Source organism: Coregonus lavaretus (genome assembly GCF_964263955.1).
Source record: "Coregonus lavaretus genome assembly, chromosome: 18".
NCBI classification, from domain to species: Eukaryota; Metazoa; Chordata; class Actinopteri; order Salmoniformes; family Salmonidae; genus Coregonus; species Coregonus lavaretus.
In genome coordinates, this window is record NC_140005.1 from 40,526,694 (window position 1) to 40,545,904 (window position 19,211).

The 19,211-nt window shown below is 43.1% G+C and overlaps 1 protein-coding gene across 2 annotated transcripts in view; it reads right to left on the reverse strand.

Moving 5' to 3' along the window:
• The window catches only part of stxbp5b (syntaxin binding protein 5b (tomosyn)), a 49,612-nt gene that overhangs the window by 28,660 nt on the left and 1,741 nt on the right, over positions 1-19,211 (reverse strand). For both annotated transcript variants that reach the window (XM_084182536.1, XM_084182537.1), the window contains exons 3-8: positions 9,348-9,429; positions 7,613-7,713; positions 6,764-6,898; positions 2,522-2,585; positions 2,306-2,389; positions 1,378-1,501 (exon numbers count right to left, since the gene is read on the reverse strand). In XM_084182536.1, the coding sequence (XP_084038662.1) occupies positions 1,378-1,501; positions 2,306-2,389; positions 2,522-2,585; positions 6,764-6,898; positions 7,613-7,713; positions 9,348-9,429 (590 nt within the window). The remainder of the gene's footprint in view (positions 1-1,377; positions 1,502-2,305; positions 2,390-2,521; positions 2,586-6,763; positions 6,899-7,612; positions 7,714-9,347; positions 9,430-19,211) is intronic.

Sequence of the window (19,211 nt, forward strand, 5' to 3'; positions counted from 1 at the left end):
GCAGCCTTATGGCTTGGGGGGTAGAAGCTGTTAAGGAGCCTTTTGGTCCCAGACTTGGCGCTCCGGTACCGCTTGCCATGCAGTAGCAGAGAGAACAGTCTATGACTTGGGTAGCTGGAGTCAACAATTTTTAGGGCCTTCCTCTGACACCGCCTGGTATAGAGGTCCTGGATGGCAGGAAGCACGGTCCCTGTGACGTACTGAGCCATACGCACTACCCTCTATAGTGCCTTGCGATCGGATGCCGAGCAGTTGCCATACCAAGCAGTGACGCAACCAGTCAGGATGCTCTCGATGGTGCAGCTGTAGAGTTTCTTGAGGATCTGAGGTCCCATGCCAAATCTTTTCAGCCTCCTGAGGGGGAATAGGCGTTATCGTGCCCTCTTCACAACTGTGTTGGTGTGGACACGAAGGAACTTGAAGCTCTCGATCCGCTCCTCTACAGCTCCGTCGATGTGAATGGGAGCGTGCTCGGCCCTCCTTTTCCTGTAGCCCACGATCAGCTCCTTTTTCTTGCTCACGTTGAGGGAGAGGTTGTTGTCCTGGCACCACACTGCTAGGTCTCTGACCTTCTCCCTATTGGCCGTCGTCGGCAAACTTAATTATGGTGCTGGAGTCGTTGGTGGCCACACAGTCGTGGGTGAACAGGGAGTACAGGAGGGGACTGAGCACACAGCCCTGAGGGGCCCCCGTGTTGAGGGTCAGCGTGGTGGATATGTTGTTGCCTACCCTCATCACCTGGGGGCGGCCCGTCAGGAAGTCCAGGATCCAGTTGCAGAGGGAGGTGTTCAGTCCCAGGGTCCTTAGCTTAGTGATGAGCTTGGAGGGCACTATGGTGTTGAACGCTGAGCTGTAGTCAACGAACAGCATCCTCACGTAGGTGTTCCTTTGTCCCGGTGGAAAAGGGCAGTGTGCAGTGCAATTGAGATTGCGTCATCTGTGGATCTATTGGGGCGGTATGCGAATAGGAGTGGGTCCAGGGTTTCTGGGATGATGGTGTTGATGTGAGCCATGACCAGCCTTTCAAAGCATTTCATGGCTACAAATGTGAGTGCTACGGGGCGGAAGTCATTTAGGCAGGTTACCCTGGCGTTCTTGGGCACAGGAACTATGGTGGTCTGCTTGAAACATGTAGATATTACAGACTGGGTCAGAAAGAGGTTGAAAATGTCAGTGAAGACACTTGCTGGCTGGTCAGCACATGCTCGGAGTATGCGTCCTGGTAATCTGTCTGGCCCTGCGGCCTTGTGAACGTTAACCTGTTTAAAGGTCTTACTCACATCGGCTTCCCTATGTTGTGCTGTTTCCATCCATCATTTTTTTCCTAAGGTGCATTGAGACCCTTGGTGTTATGTCTGCGTGTACAACAGAACGTACCGTGTGGTGTGATGGTGATTGTAGGCTTGGCAGGGACGCGTACGTTCCATGTGGTCAGAGTTCCATCTGAGTGGCTGCAGGTGAACTGTTTGCCCTCATGGTGCCAGGCTACTGAGTGGATAGCCTGGAGGAGAAGAGGAGAGAGGAATAAAGACAGTGTATATTGAGTGGCTGCTTCATAGTATATCAGGAAATTAACTTTGAGGGAAATAATAACAGCATGTTGTGGATTTCAAGACCTTCAGAAAATGAGATTATTTTTCCAAAATACTGTTACATAATCAGTCGGAATCCACAAAAATATGAATTTCTTACAAATCCATTGGTACTTTCCAATAAACATGTTGAATTGAGCATCAACATAAAGCCCCAATACAAATTTAAGCAATGAAGATCAATAATGTACAGTCCCAGTCAAAAGTTTGGACACACCTACTCATTCCAGGGTTTTTCTTTATTTTTTTACTACTTTCTACATTGTAGAATAATAGTTTAGACATCAAAACTATGAAATAACACATATGGAATCATGTAGTAACCAAAAAGGTGTTAAACAAATGAAAATATATTTTATATTTGAGATTCTTCAAAGTAGCCACCCTTTGCCTTGATGACAGCTTTGCACACTCTTGGCATTCTCTCTACCAGCTTCATGAGGTAGTCACCTGGAATGCATTTCAATTAACAGGTGTACCTTCTTAAAAGTTAATTTGTGGAATTTCTTTCCTTCTTAATGCGTTTGAGCCAATCAGTTGTGTTGTGACAAGGTAGGGGGGGTATACAGAAGGTGTGTCCAAACTTTTACTGATACTGTAGTACGACAAATCATGAACAACATTGTTCACTGTGTATTTCATATTTAAAATGGCACTCCCCCTCTCCCCAGTCAGTTCCCACAGGAACCAACAGCCACAGAAAGATGCCTTACCTCATCATAATTGTAGCGGTAGTCAGCTTTTTTGCATTTCAGGTCCCACAACACAACAGTCCCACATTCAAATCCAATCAAAATCTGCCAAAAGAACACAAAAAACATAATTATTTTCCATTTTGAGAATTAGATTTTTAGTTGCAGGTTGTAAATAATCAGTAATGTTTTGAAGTTTGGAAATGAATAAATTAATGTTCTTTGGAAAGTTCCTACCTTTCCCTCGTCCATAGGATTATCACTGATGTGAACCACAGGCCCAGGGTGTGACTTGGAGGAACTAAGGAGGAACAAGGGGAGATTGAGGGAACAGCCTCACTCCTAACATTCTTGGCTTCTACGGTCTGTTTGATTCAAACGATGAATGTAACACTATCTCATTAACTTCCTGGTTTACATTCCAACTTCCCCAGCTGTCACGGAAATTAACAGTCTAAGTCAGGGGTCTTCAACTTTTTTTTGCCCAGGGACCCCCTCCAAGGCAAACCGGCGACCCAGAGACCCCCATCATACGTTAGCAAAAAATATTACAAATTCTCACATCTTGTCTTATCATTAGGTGAATGATAATGGCAAGGAGAAGTAATCAACATTTTAAAATGAATAGATTTGGAAGATAAGAGTTCAGGTGGGCCTTCACACCTCACCAAACAAAGGAAAGGAGGGGTGCTCGACAACAATGACAAAAATCATGAAAAGGGCTTACCAAGAAAAACTTCCAAAAGGGCAATTCGAGGCAGAAAGGAGTTGGAGCACTCAAGAAAAAAGGATGAGAATAAATTATTTTAGCTCACTTTTATCCATTGTTCAGGATGAGTACAGGTGACTGATGTTGACACTGAAGAACATGTCAGCTTGACGCCGAAACATCAGTACGAAACTGTACTCATCCTGAACAATGTTATTAAATTATTCTATGCTTTTTTTGTTGAGTGCTCCAACTCCTTTCTGCCTCGAATTAGTCCTTTTGGAGATTTGGTAGATATTTTTTCATTATTTTGAAAGAGGACGTGTAAACTCTAACATAGCCTATGAGCTAGAAAGGTAACTACAAACACATTTTCGCTAAGAGCATCTGTTTAGCTGGTTAAACAAAGGTTAGCCTTGTGTTGGCAAAAATGTACGTCCAAGTCAAGAACTTGCCGCACTGGTAGCCTATTTGCGGGTACTTTTTCAAAGCCTATGTCAGATACTCCAGTGAGTGTAGTTGGCTCCAAAGAGTGTAATTTGCTCAATATTAGGAGTTGAAAAATACAGTTCACATCATTAGAAAGATATTCTCCTCGTTTCTACTGTACGTACACTACCGGTCAAAAGTTTTAGAACACCTACTCATTCAAGGGTTTTTCTTAATTTTTTTACTACTTTCTACATTGTAGAATAATAGTGAAGACATCAAAATTATGAAATAACACATATGGAATCATATAGTAACCAAATAAGTGTTAAACAAATCAAAACAGATTTTATATTTGAGATACTTCAAATAGCCACCCTTTGCCTTGATGACAACTTTGCACACTCTTGGCATTCTCTCAACCAGCTTCATGAGGTAGTCACCTGGAATGCATTTCAATTAACAGGTGTGCCGCCTTAATGCGTTTGAGCCTATTCGTTGTGTTGTGACAAGGTAGGGGGGGGGGTATACAGATGATAGCCCTATTTGGTAAAATACCAAGTCCATATTATGGCAAGAACAGCTCAAATAAGCAAAGAGAAACGACAGTCCATTACTTTAAGACATGAAGGTCAGTCAATACGGAACATTTCAAGAACTTTGAAAGTTTCTTCAAGTGCAGTCGCAAAAACCATCAAGCGCTATGATGAAACTGGCTCTCATGAGGACCGCCACAGGAATGGAAGACCCAGAGTTACCTCTGCTGCAGAGGATCAGTTCATTAGAGTTACCAGCCTCAGAAATTGCAGCACAAATAAATGCTTCATAGAGGTCAAGTCAGATACATCTCAACATCAACTGTTCAGAGGGGACTGTGTGAATCAGGCCTTCATTGTTGAATTGCTGCAAAGAAACCACTACTAAAGGACACCAATAATAAGAAGAGACCTGCTAGCGCCAAGAAACACGAGCAATGGACATTAGACCGGTGGAAATTTGTGTGGATGAACAGATGATCTCCACATGCGTAGTTCGCACCGCAAAGCATGGAGGAGGAGGTGTTATGGTGTGGGGGTGCTTTGCTGGTGACACCGTCTGTGATTTATTTAGAATTCAAGGCACACTTAACCAACATGGCTACAACAGCATTCTGCAGCGATACGCCATCCCATCTGGTTTGGGCTTAGTGGGACTATCATTTGTTTTTCAACACGACAATGACCCAAAACACCTCCAGGCTGTGTAAGGGATATTTGACCAAGAAGGAAAGTGATGGAGTGCTGCATCAGATGACCTGGCCTCCACAATCCCCCTACCTCAACCCAATTGAGATGGTTTGGGATGAGTCGGATGGCAGAGTGAAGGAAAAGCAGCCAACAAGTGCTCAGCATATGTGGGAACTCCTTCAAGACTGTTGGAAAGGCATTCCAGGTGAAGCTGGTTGAGAGAATGCCAAGAGTGTGCAAAGCTGTCATCAAGGCAAAGGGTGGCTAATTAAAGAATCTAAAATATAAAATATATTTTGATTTGTTTAACACTTTTTGGTTACTAAACTCAGCAAAGAGAATTCGTAAAATTCCAAATAACTTCACAGATCTTCATTGTAAAGGGTTTAAACACTGTTTTCCATGCTTGTTCAATGAACCATAAACAATGAATGAACGTGCACCTGTGGAACGGTCATTAAGACACAGCTTACAGACGGTAGGCAATTACGGTCACAGTTATGAAAACTTAGGACACTAAAGAGGCCTTTCTACTGACTCTGAAAAACACCAAAAGAAAGATGCCCAGGGCCCCTGCTCATCTGCGTGAACATGCCTTAGGCATGCTGCAAAGAGGCATGAGGACTGCAGATGTGGCCAGGGCAATAAATTGCAATGTCCGTACTGTGAGATGCCTAAGACAGTGCTACAGGGAGACAGGACGGACAGCTGATCGTCCTCGCAGTGGCAGACCACGTGTAACAACATCTGCACAGGATTGGTACATCCGAACATCATACCTGCGGGACAGGTACAGGATGGCAACAACAACTGCCCGAGATACACCAGGAACGCACAATCCCTCCATCAGTGCTCAGACTGTCCGCAATAGGCTGAGAGAGGCTGGACTGAGGGCTTGTAGGCCTGTTATAAGGCAGGTCCTCACCAGACATCACCGGCAACAACGTCGCCTATGGGCACAAACCCACCGTCGCTGGACCAGACAGGACTGGCAAAAAGTGCTCTTCACTGACGAGTCGCGGTTTTGTCTCACCAGGGGTGATGTTTGGATTCGCGTTTATCGTCGAAGGAATGAGCGTTACACCGAGGCCTGTACTCTGGAGCGGGATAAATTTGGAGGTGGAGGGTCCGTCATGATCTGGGGTGGTGTGTCACAGCATCATCGGACTGAGCTTGTTATCATTGCAGGCAATCTCAACGCTGTGCGTTACAGGGAAGACATCCTCCTCCCTCATGTGGTACCCTTCCTGCAGGCTCCTCCTGACATGACCCTCCAGCATAACAATGCCACCAGCCATACTGCTCGTTCTGTGCGTGATTGCCTGCAAGACAGGAATGTCAGTGTTCTGCCATGGCCAGCGAAGAGCCCGGATCTCAATCCTATTGAGCACATCTGGGAACTGTTGGATTGGAGGGTGAGGGCTAGGGCCATTCCCCCCCAGAAATGTCTGGGAACTTGCAGGTGCCTTGGTGGAAGAGTGGGGTAACGTCTCACAGCAAGAACTGGCAAATCTGGTGCAGTCCATGAGGAGGAGATGCAATGCAGTACTTAATGCAGCTGGTGGCCACACCAGATACTGACTGTTACTTTTGATTTTGACGCCCCCTTTGTTCAGGGACACATTATTTCATTTCTGTTAGTCAAATGACTGTGGAACTTGTTCAGTTTATGTCTCAGTTGTTGAATCTTGTTATGTTCATACAAATATTTACACATGTTATTTCATAGTTTTGATATCTTCACTATTATTCTACAATGTAAAAAACTGTAAAAATAAAGAAAAACCCTTGAATGAGTAGGTGTGTCCAAACTTTTGACTGGTACTGTATATTTTCCACTTTTTTTAATGTATATATATTTTTGTGGTCCCGCTGCAGTACCTAGGGGCCGCGGACCCTTGGTTGAAAATCCCTGGTCTAAGTACAAAACACTGCAGAAATGGCGCGAAAGAATAAACACCGTCTTTGACAGACTTACACATAGGGTGTGTCCCAAATGGCACCTTATTTCCTGTATAGTGCACTATTTTTTACCAGAGCCCATAGGGAATAGGGTGCCATTTGGGACATAGAAACCCAAGCAGATAACAGCATAATACAGACAGACAGACTCACAGTTCGATGGCTTTGTTCCACATGATAACGTAGCCTGAGAGTGTGAAGGACTCAATGTTGACGATGTGGATGTTTCCTTTCTCTGTTCCGATGTACAGCCATTTACTCTGGAAGGGCAGGTGACAAAACGTGATCCTGTAGGGGCAACGGCTAAATTAATCAAGAGGTGCATCGCAAATGCATCGCAAAGGGCTCTGGTCAAAAGTAGTGCACTATATATGGAATAGGGTGCCATTTCAGATGCAGACATTATGATTATTTGATCATGATCCTGTCAAAATGGGAGTTTAATGTCAAAAATGTCAAAAGTTTAATGAGAAAGAGTATATGATTTCTTAGTTACTTCAACAAACTACATCAAGTCAATCTGATAGCTTTCTATGAAGCAATAAAATATACACATTAAAACATATTAGGTTATAGGTCCCCCTTTCTATCCTAGCAAGGGACATATCAAATAATCTACAGTATTTGACAGGTGAACTTACACTTTCATATGACAAAAAGGCTCCATAATAAATACACAGTGTAATATTTGCATACAGAGACATCAGCATGGATTCCTATCTGGTAGCAAGCAACTGACTTGCTCTGTCCAAAATGACACCCCATTCCCTTTATTGCACACTACTTTTGATGGGCCCTGGTCAAACATAGTGCACTATATAGGGAATAGGGTGCCATTTGGGACACTGCCACAACCGCAGAGAGGGTGAAGCAAGACAAGAGAAAAGACTCAAAAGATAATATTTCATATGATGACTTGTGGGTCTAAGTTAGTCTATTTGAATGGAGCTACAGCTTAAGCTCTATTCAAATACGACCACTGTTCATGTTATACCTACGTACCTCTCCCTGTTGAATTTGAGAGTGTGCAGGATAGCTGGCTGCTTCTGTCTCAGGTTCCACAGGTGAATGCTGTCATCAGCTAAGGCACTGACTAGCGCCCCCTGTTGACAGGGGTTATAATAGATTATAAAGGAGTAATACCGCCACACATCTAATAAGTACCAACAGGGTCATGTACATAAGGGCACAATGTTGCAAAAAGTTTTACTAAAATGAGTGTTTCTTATTCGACAAGTACACATTTCACTCTGTTTTGGACATTTTCTTTCGTTTTGTGCCTATTGAACACAACCTCAGTGGACTGAGTCAAAGGTAGGGCTGAATAAGAGAATATCATGTCCATACAATAAAGAACCCATTACAGAGAGTCTTGCCTCCACAAAGCCTACATTACTGTTTAATCAATGTGTTCACTAGTAAAGACTTATGGTCCATTAAAGGGTAGGAAGCATTAGTTTTTACTCACCAAAGTAACAACACAGTGTGGTCAAAGATTTAGTAACTTAGTTGTAGTCACGCTCTGGTTACCTATAACTACAAAACATAGTTATGTTTTGGGGTTTTTACATATTTATTAACTTATTTCTGGAACTACCCACAATGCACTAGTTCTCAACGTCATATGGAGGATCTACTCTGTGCTACCGAGTTTGTATACTAGCTCGGCAGCTAGCTCAAGCTGGCTAACGTTAGCTACACCTCATGTGCTTCACAGACTTTGTGGCTGTGTTATCTAGTGGGAACCCGTTAGCACTGCAGGCTCTGGTGCCTTCTTGCCATGGCTCAAAATGAAAGAGAAAATCATACCTGCTTGCTCTAACTTTGTAACAGTGGTACCTCATCGATTCTCCTTTTTGTTTTGTCAACTTTTTGGCGTGTTCTCTGTGAAGTAGGCTACGGGAGTTTTGTAACTTTTTCCACATCGGCTTAGTGCTAGCTCGCTACCAGACTGACATCTGGAATCTATACATTTAGGATTTTTCTCGCTATAGCCATTGGATTTTCCCTGACTCTTACCATTGGATGGGCCCAGGCCAGCAATCTGTAAGTCTCTGCTCTTTTGATCTGCAGTTATGTTTTAGTTGTGTTCTAACTGGTCTCCAGTAGTTGGGCTCTAGCATGCCGACAATAGCCACGCTGGTTGGCTAGGCTGGATAGGCTAATAGCTCATGTTAGCTGGCTCATTATTTATTTATTTATTGCTTGCTGGCTAAGATAACTGCATATAGCTTTATTATTTGATTAGATATTTGGTTAGATGGCGTTATGTATTTCCAATGTGTTTACTTTAATGTAGCTGTCAGCTAGGTGTTGATAGCAACTGGCTGACTCATTCAATCCTAATGTAACGGTAGCAGGCTAGTAGGGCTAACGTTAGCAGACTAGTTGGCTAGCAACCTTGCAAGTTGATTTGTAACAATAAATTCAAAAAGTATTTGTTTGTAAGTTTGCTGAAAATGTAATTGAAACCAGTAGTCATGAGTGCAAACCATTTGGTTTAATTTGAAGCGATACATTTGATGTTATTTCTGTTGGAGTTTACATTATAGGGAAAAGGCTTCTTCTCAAATGCGTTTTGAGAAGGTGAGAACAGAGAGAGGACACAAGGAATCGAGGAAAGACTGTTGAGACAGAGCACTGGAGTGCTGCTGGGGAGCGGGACCATAGAGTTGGATAGAGGAGGAACAGAAATGCAAAGATGTGCCCTCTATCCAACTCTATGAGTGGGACTCACCTCGTTGACCAGGAACTGAAGCTGGATGACAGCTGCACCACTCTCATGTTGACAGTAACACTCCACACCCGCACGGCCAAAACTAACCAGCTCAGTCAAGGAACAGACCATACTAGAGAGATGGACATGTATTCATCATCATCATCTGGGTTTATAGACATCCCCAGGGGGAATTAGATTTGTCACCAGCAAGACACATATAGCACCAGCCTTCGTGTAAATATTCTGTGTAAATATCCTTTCTGGCAGGGTTCAAGGAAACAGTGAGGAAAACAATACAGATGTAAAGTAATTAAAGGGAGGCGTGGTAGTACTGTATCTGACTCGGCACACAGTGATCCTCCTATGCTTAGACCATCACCTTTAGCACTGGGTCTGTATGATGCATTTTCCCTGAGCCCCAGAGCAGTTGAATGAGCTTGGAGATAAATTGGTAGAGCACCCCCCCCCCTATCAAATGATCCCAACCACAGAAAGTCAAGACACTTTGCTTTCCTCCCTTAGCTTTTAAACAACACTGACTGACTCCGCTCCACAAAACAACTACAGTGCTATGAAAAAGTATTTGCCCCCTTTCTAATTTTCTCTACTTTTGCATATTTGTGATACTGAATGTTATCAGATCTTCAACCAAAACCTAATATTAGATAAAGGGAACATAAGTGAACAAATAACACAATTACATATTTATTTCATAAACAAAGTTATGCAACACCCAATTCCCCTGTGTGAAAAAGTAATTGCCCCCTTACACTCAATAACTGGTTGTGCCACCTTTAGCTGCAATGACTCCAACCAAATGCTTCCTGTAGTTGTTGATCAATCTCATGTCGCTGTGGAGGAAACCAAACTCTGCATTCCACAGTAAGAACATCATACCAAAGGTCAATCATGGTGGTGGTGGTGTGATGGTTTGGGGATGCTTTGCTGCCTCAGGACCTGGACGACTTGCCTTAATAGAAGGAACCATGAATTCTGCTCTGTATCAGAGAGTTTAACAGGAGAATGTCAGACCATCCGTCTGTGAGCTGAAGCTGAAGCGCAGCTGGGTCATGCAGCAAGAAAATTATCCAAAACACACAACCAAGTCTACATGAAAATTGCTAAAAAGCAACAAATTTGAAGTTTTGGAATGTCTAGTCAAAGTCCAGACCTAATCCCAATTGAGATGTTGTGGCAGGACTTGAAACGAGCAGTTCATGCATGAAAACCCACACGTCACTGAGTTAAAGCAGTTCTGCATGGAAGAGTGGGACAAAATTCCTCCACAGCGACATGAGACACTGATCAACAACTACAGGAAGCATTTGGTTAGAGTCATTGCAGCTAAAGGTGGCACAACCAGTTATTGAGTGTAAGGGGGCAATTACTTTTTCACACAGGGGAATTGGGTGTTGCATAACTTTGTTTATGAAATAAATATGTAATTGTGTTATTTGTTCACTTATGTTCCCTTTATCTAATATTAGGTTTTGGTTGAAGATCTGATAACATTCAGTATCACAAATATGCAAAAGTAGAGAAAATTAGAAAGGGGGCAAATACTTTTTCATAGCACTGTATATCTGTTCATATGGTCCAGTCCGCCTTCACCACAGTTGGCACCACGACTGATTAAATGAGGGACTTATAAATAAAAACCAGTGGACCATGACAGTTATTTATTCCTTACTCTATGCATCAATCAGTATGGAAACCAAGCAGCACAGGGCTACTGCGGAGTCTCAGCTCTCTCGCTCTGGCTGTGTCCCAAATGGCACCCTATTCCCTAGTGCACTACTTGTGACTAGGGCTCTGGTCAAAAGTAGTACACTATCTAGGGAATAGGGTGCCATTTAGGATGCAGCTTGTGGGGTCCTTCAAGTCAGAGGTTTCCTGTCTGCTGACACTGTGAAACTATGACCCCAAGGCCACTGATATACTGTCCATCACTGCCAAGCAACCATGGGAGCAGTCTTGTGAGAAATAATTCACTGTGGAATTGAGCCAAAAGCGGTCTCAAAATGAGTGTAGAGTAAATGAGATGGAGCTTAAAAAGAATTAAAGGGGCAATCTGCAGTTCAAAAAACTCACCACGGTTTTCGGTAAACAGCTGAGGGATGGGGCTGGAGAAATAAAACCACTCAAATTCATAGACAGAGCTATGGATGCAAGGACTGATCATCCATTTTAAACATAGTTTTAACAATGTTTTGAGGCTAAACAGTGTTTGTTTACAATTACACTGTTTACAAACAAAAGGATAAAACAAGCTTATATGTTGGTTTCTGATGGGGTTCGAAAGTTTAACTAAGCTCAGGCGGCATTTATAAGTTATATTCTTCAAGAATCAATGGCTATACACCGAGTGTACAGAACATCAAGAACACCTGCTCTTTCCATGACAAGACATCTTTGTTTTTTGGGGGGGGGGGTTTGGAACTCAGTCGGGGTCTCAACTTACTGTTGCGAGTTAGAATAGTAGAATACACAATGTGGTTGTCCATCAGCAGTTTTTCTCTTGTTATGTCAGTCACCGATAGTCAGTCAATTAGCCCATGTTAGCTAACATTTTTATAGATAGCTAAGTTAGTTTAGCGGCCAGCTATCTAAACTTGTTATCATGGTCGAATTACCGGCCGGCCGCTGTCAAGAGGCGGGCCATTAAAATGTTTTGCTCGCAATGTGTGTGTGTGTGTGTGGGTGGGGGGGTCAGTCAGAGACACAACTTTCTGTCAGAACACAAAGCACCCACACTGCTAGCCTCAGCCTTAATGTACCTGGTAGTGAAAATGAAAACAGCACTAGATGACAGACATGCGCCCATGCTCAGAGATGAGGCCTGCTGTGCTGTATACACTGAGTGTACAAAACATTAGGAACACCTCCTCTTTCCATGACAGACTGACCAGGTGAATCCAGGTGACAGCTATGATCCCTTATTGATGTCACCTGTTAAATCCACTTCAATCAGTGTAGATGAAGGGGAGGAAGACAGGTTAAAGAACGATTAAGCCTTGAGACATCTGAACATCATTGCCAATCAGGTGCATTCCTTCCATCATTTTTTCAGCTGGATAATGCCCCATGCCACAAGGCTAGGATTGTCCAGGAATGGTTCCACAAATGTGACAATGAATTTAACTTACTGCAGTGGCCTGCCCATTCACCAGATCTCAATCGAATTTAGCATCTGTGGGATGAGATGGAACGAGCTAGTCGGAGTAGAGATCCACTACCAGCCAACTTGACACAACTGTGGGAAGCATTGGAGTCAACATGGGCCAGCATCCCTGTGGAATGCTTGACACCTTGTAGAGTCCATGCCCCAACGAATTTAGGCTGTTCTGAGGGCAAAAGGGGGTGCAACACAATATTAGGATGGTGTTCCTAATGTTTTGTACACTCAGTGTACTTGCTACTGTGTCATTAGCTTAAGTCTGTTTGAACAGGATTAACAAAGCTGTAATCAAACAACCCCTGAATGCCTTGAAAAAACTAAGGTGGTGTTACACTAAAGCCCAACAGACTGCCATTAACCAGGCAGGCTCCACTGTGGGCATCGCAGTATAATCTGATCGGAGGGCCATAAAGTCACGTGATGATGAGTGGAATGTCATTGTTCACTCTGCATATGTCATCTGAACAATTACTGTGTTCAAGTGAGTAGAGTTCTTTCTCCCAAGTCCAAAAGCAGTTGAGTGCATGTTGATTGTGCAGCAGACTCCTACAGCTTCCATAGCTGCTGCTAGGCTGCTGACAGAGTACAGGATTCACTAATCACCACCACGCAATCAATTACAAGATTATTTTAGCGCTAACGTTTTCCACTTCTCATGAAAAGCCAAAACACATGTTTTTGGAATGTCATGGCATAGGAAGCAGTCACACGTGGTCCCCATGATAGCATCAGCATCTCCTTTCTAGTTGATAGAGGCACTTAATTGTTCTTAGTAGCTGACCTGGGTTCAAATACTATTTGATATCAGTTCAAATACTTGATCGGTAATTGATTGAGTCTGCCTGGCTTAATTAGACCAATACAATAGTCCCAAAATGGTAAACCCCGCCCATCTGGCACTTCAGGTAGGCTAGAACAAACTCTCAAAGTATTTAAAAGATTTCAAATAGTACACTGCAAAAAAATATAAACGCAACATGGAACAATTTCAAAGAGTTACAGTTCATAGCGTTACATATTTTTTTAAACATTTTAGTCATTTAGCAGACGCTCTTATCCAGAGCGACTTACAGTTAGTGAGTGCATACATTTTTCATACTGGCCCCCCGCGTTACAGTGCATATAAGGAAATCAGTCAATTGAATTACATTTATTAGGCCCTAATCTATGGATTTAACATGACTGGGAACACAGATATACATCTGTTGGTCACAGATACCTTTTTTAAAAAGGCAGGGTTGTGGATCAGAAAACCAGTCAGTATCTAGTGACCACCATCAGCCTCATGCAGCGCAACACATAGTGGCGGCAGGCAGCTTAGTGGTTAAGAGCGTTGTGCCAGTAACCGAAAGGTCGCTGGTTCTAATCCCCGAGCCGACTAGGTGAAAAATCTGTCGATGTGCCCTTGAGCAAGGCACTTAACCCTAATTGCTCCTGTAAGTCGCTCTGGATAAGAGCGTCTGCTAAATGACTAAAATGTAAATGTAACACATCTCCTTCACAAAGAGTTGATCAGGCTGTTGATTGTGGCTTGTGTTGTCTAACTCCTCTTCAATGGTTGTGCAAAGTTGCTGGGTATTGGTGGGAACTGGAACACGCTGTAGTACACGTCGATTCAGAGCATCCCAAATATGCTCAATGGGTGGTGAGAATATGGAAGAACTGTACAGATCCTTGCAACATGGGGCCGTGCATTATCATGCTGTAACATGAGGTGATGGCGGTGGATGAATGGCACGACAATGGGCCTCAGGATCTCATCACGGTAACTCTGTGCATTCAAATTGCCATCGATAAAATGCAATTGTGTTCATTGTCCGTAGCTTATACCTGCCAAAACCATAACCCCACCGCCACCATGGGGCACTCTGTTCACAACGTTGACATCAGCAAAACACTCGCCCACACAACGCCATACACGCAGTCTGCCCTGTACAGCTGAAACCATGAAGAGCTGACTTCTCCAGCATGCCAGCGAAGGTGAGCATTTGCCCACTGAAGTCGGCTATAACACCGAACTGCAGTCAGGTCAAGACCCTGGTGAGGACGACGAGCACACAGATGAGCTTCCCTGAGACGGTTTCTGACAGTTTGAGCAGAAATTCTTTGGTTGTGCAATCCCACAGTTTCATCAGCTGTCCAGATGAAGAAGCCAAATGTGGAGGTCCTGGGCTGGCGTGGTTACACGTGGTCTGCGGTTGTGAGGCTGGTTGGACATACTGACAAAATTCTCTAAAACTACAGTTTATTGTAGAGAAATGAACACTCAATTCTCTGACAACAGCTCTAATGGACATTCCTGCAGTCAGAATGCAAATTGCGCGCTCCCTCAAAACTTGAGACATCTGTGGCTTTGTGTTGTGCGACAAAACTGCACATTTTAAAGTGGCCTTTTATTGTGCCTAGCACAAGGTGCACCTGTGTAATGATTGTGCTGTTTAATAAGCTTCTTGATATGCCACACCTGTCAGGTGGATGGATTATCTTGGCAAATGAGAAATGCTTACTAACTGGGATGTAAACACATTTGGGCACAACATTTGAGAGAAATAAGCTTTTTGTGAATATGGAATATTTCTGGGACCTTTTATTACAGCTCAAGGAAAATTGGACCAACATTTTTACATACGTAAAAATGTATGCACACATGACTGTAAGTCGCTTTGGATAAAAGCGTCTGCTAAATGGCATATTATTATTATATTATTACATGTTGCGTTTATATTTTTGTTCAGTATATTTTAACCCAGATATGCTAATTAAAACTGCACCACAGAGAGAAAAAGGCTTTTCCACCAACTGACAGAGAGATACTTCCTCATTGGTAAACCACAGTGGTTCGCATTGCAGCATTTCACAACAGCAAGAGGGTGTATATCAGATGACAACAATCATCATAAGACAAGAACCTGCATGTCTCAATCATATGAAAATGTACAAACAATAATGTGTTTCAATAAAAAACCAAACAGCTTACAATATAACACAATACAACTCAACATGCGGAGAACTTGCTCTTCTGCTATTTGACATTTGTGAAGTAGGAACTAGTTTCAAACGCCTCAGATTCTGTAACCGGTAATACTACTGTATTATAAACTGGGTGGTTCGAGCCCTGAATGTTGATTGGCTGACAGCCGTGGTATGTATATACCACGGGTATGACAAAACATTTATTTGTACTGCTCTAATTACGTTGGTAACCAGTTTATAATAGCAATGAGGCACCTCGGGGGGTTGTGGTATATGGCCAATATACCATGGCTAAGGGCTGTATCCAGGCACTCCACGTTGCGTCGTGCTCAAGAACAGCCCTTAGCCCTGGTATATTGGCCATATACAGTGCATTCGGAAAGTACTCAGACCCCTTCACTTTTTCCACATTTTGTTACGTTACAGCCTTATTCTAAAATTGATTAAATACAACATTTTCATCATCAATATACACACAACACCACATAGTGGCAAAGCGAAAACAGGTTTTTAGAATTTTTTTGCAAATGTATACAAAATAAAAAATACATCACATAGGTATTCAGACCCTATGCTATGAGACTCGAAATTGAGTTCAGGTGCATCCTGTTTCCATTGATCATCCTTGAGATGTTTCTACAACTTGGAGTCCACCTGTGGTAAATTAAATTGAATGGACATGACTTGGAAAGGCACACACCTGTCTTGATAAGGTCCCACAGCTGACAGTGCACGTCAGAGCAAAAACCAAGCCATGAGGTCAAAAGAATTGTCGAAAGAGTGCCGAGACATGATTGTGTCGAGGCACAGATCTGGGGAAGAGTACCACAACATTTCTGCAGCATTGAAGATCCCCAAGAACACAGTGGCCTCCATCATTCTTAAATGGAAGAAGTTTGAAACTACCAAGACTCTTCCTAGAGCTGGCCCCCCAGCCAAAATGAGCAATCAGGGGAGAAGGGCCTTGGTCAGGGAGGAGATCAAGAACCCGATGGTCACTCTGACAGAGATCTAAAGTTCCTCTGTGGAGATGGGAGAACCTTCCAGAAGGACAACCATCGCTACAGCACCTTTATGGTAGAGTGGCCAGACGGAGGCCACTCCTCAGTAAAAGGCACATGACAGCCCGCTTGCAGTTTGCCAAAAGGCAGCTAAAGACTCTCAGACCATGAGAAACAAGATTCTCTGGTCTGATGAAACCAAGATTGAACTCTTTGGCCTGAATGCCAAGCGTCACATCTGGAGAAAACCTGGCACCATCCCTACGGTGAAGCATGGTGGTGGCAGCATCATGCTGTGAGGATGTTTTTCAGCGGCAGGGACCGGGAGACTAGTCAGGTTTGAGGCAAAGGAACGGAGAAAAGTACAGAGAGATCCTTGATGAAAACCTGCTCCAGAGTGCTCAGGACCTCAGACTGGGGCAAAGGTTCACCTTCCAACAGGACAACGACCCTGATCACACAGCCAAGACAATGCAGGAGTGGCTTCGGGACAAGTCTCTGAATGTCCTTGAGTAGCCCAGCCAGAGCCTGGACGATCGAACATCTCTGGAGAGACCTGAAAATAGCTGTGCAGCAATGCTCCCCATCTAACCTGACAGAGCTTGAGAGGATCTGCAGAGAAGAATGGGAGAAGCTCCCCAAATACAGGGGTGCCAAACTTGTAGCGTCATACCCAAGAAGACGCAATGCTGTAATTGCTGCCAAAGGTGCTTCAACAAAGTACTGAGTAAAGGGTCTGAATACTTATGTAAATGTGATATTTCCAGGGTTTTTTTTATTCTAAAAACCTGTTTTTGCTTTGTCATTATGGGGTATTGTGTGTAGATTGATGATGGGAAAAAAACAATTAAATCAATTTTAGAATAAGGCTGTAACGTAACAAAAAATGGGGAAAAAGTCAAGAGGTCTAAATACTTTCCGAAGGCACTGTATGTATGTATGTATGTATGTATGTACGTAGGTGTGAATATATATATATATATCAGTACCAGTCAAAAGTTTGGACACACCTACTCATTCCAGTTTTTTTAAAACTATTTTCTACATTGTAGAATAATAGTGAAGACATCAAAACAATGAAATAACACATATGGAATCATGTAATAACCAAAAAAGTGTTAAACAAATCAAAATATATTTAAAATTTTAGATTCTTCAAAGTAGCCACCCTTTACCTTGATGATAGCTTTGCACACTCTTGGTATTCTCTCAACCAGCTTCATGAGGTAGTCACTTGGAATGCATTTCAATTAACAGGTGTGCCTTGTTAAAAGTTAATTTGTGGAATTTCTTTCCTTCTTAATGCCAATCAGTTGTGTTGTGACACGGTAGGGGGAGTATACAGAAGATAGCCCTATTTGGTAAGACCAAGTCCATATTATGGCAAGAACAGCTCAAATAAGCAAAGAGAAACGACAGTCCATGATTACTTTAAGACATCAAGGTCAGTCAATCCAGAACATCTCAAGAACTTTAAAAAGTTTCAAGTGCAGTCGCAAAAACCATCAAGTGCTATGATGAAACGTTACCATTCTCAGAAATTGCAGCCCAAATAAATGCTTCACAGACTTCAAGTAACAGACACATCTCAACATCAACTGTTCAGAGGGGACTGTGTGAATCAGGCCTTCATGGTCGAATTGCTGCAAAGAAATCACTACTAAAGAACACCAATAATAAGAAGAGATCTGCTTGGGCCAAGAAACACGAGCAATGGACATTAGACCGGTGGAAATGTGTCCTTGGTCTGGAGTCCAAATTGGAGATTTTTGGTTCCAACCGCTGTATCTTTGCGAGACACAGTGTGGGTGAACGGATGATCTCTGCATGTTTCGTTCCCACAGTAAAGCATGGAGGAGGAGGTGTTATGGTGTGGGGGTGCTATTCTGGTGACACTGTCTGTGATTTATTTATAATTCAAGGCAAACTTAACCAGCATGGCTACCACAACATTCTGCAGTGATACGCCATCCCATCTGGTTTGGGCTTAGTGGGACTATCAGTTGTTTTTCCAACAGGACAATGACCCAACACACCTACAGACTGTGTAAGGGCTATTTTAGCAAGAAGGAGAGTGAAGGAGTGCTGCATCAGATGGCCTCCACAATCCCCCGACCTCAACCCAATTGAGATGGTTTGGGATGAGTCGGACTGCAGAGTGAAGGAAAAGCAGCCAACAAGTGCTCTTCATATTTGGGAACTCGTTCAAGACTGTTGGAAAACATTCCAGGTGAAGCTGGTTGAGAGAATGCCAAGAGTGTGCAAAGCTGTCATCAAGGCAAAGGGTGGCTATTTGAAGAATCTCAAATATAAAATATATTTTGATTTGTTTAACACCTTTTAGTTTACTACATGATTCCATATGTGTTATTTCATAGTTTATGTCTTCACTATTATTCTACAATGTAAAAAATAGTAAAAATAAAGAAAAACCCTTGAATGAGTAGGTGTGTCCAAACTTTTGATTGGTAGTGTAAACTGGTGCCATGCCATTCCATGATCTTCAAAGTAATACGTTTATCCAAGCCGAGCTTAACTGACTGAGCCTTCTCCAGGCCTATGTTTCACCAATGAGGACCAGGACCCTGCCTGGCATGCAGCATGTAGCTAGCAGCTTGGCTGTGTGCTCTCTCACATGGTCTGACAGACATGCACAGCAGGACCAGGCTGGCATCCTGGCACACACCAGGCAACACAGTGGCTCCCCAGCATATGGCAGTAGAGCAGAGC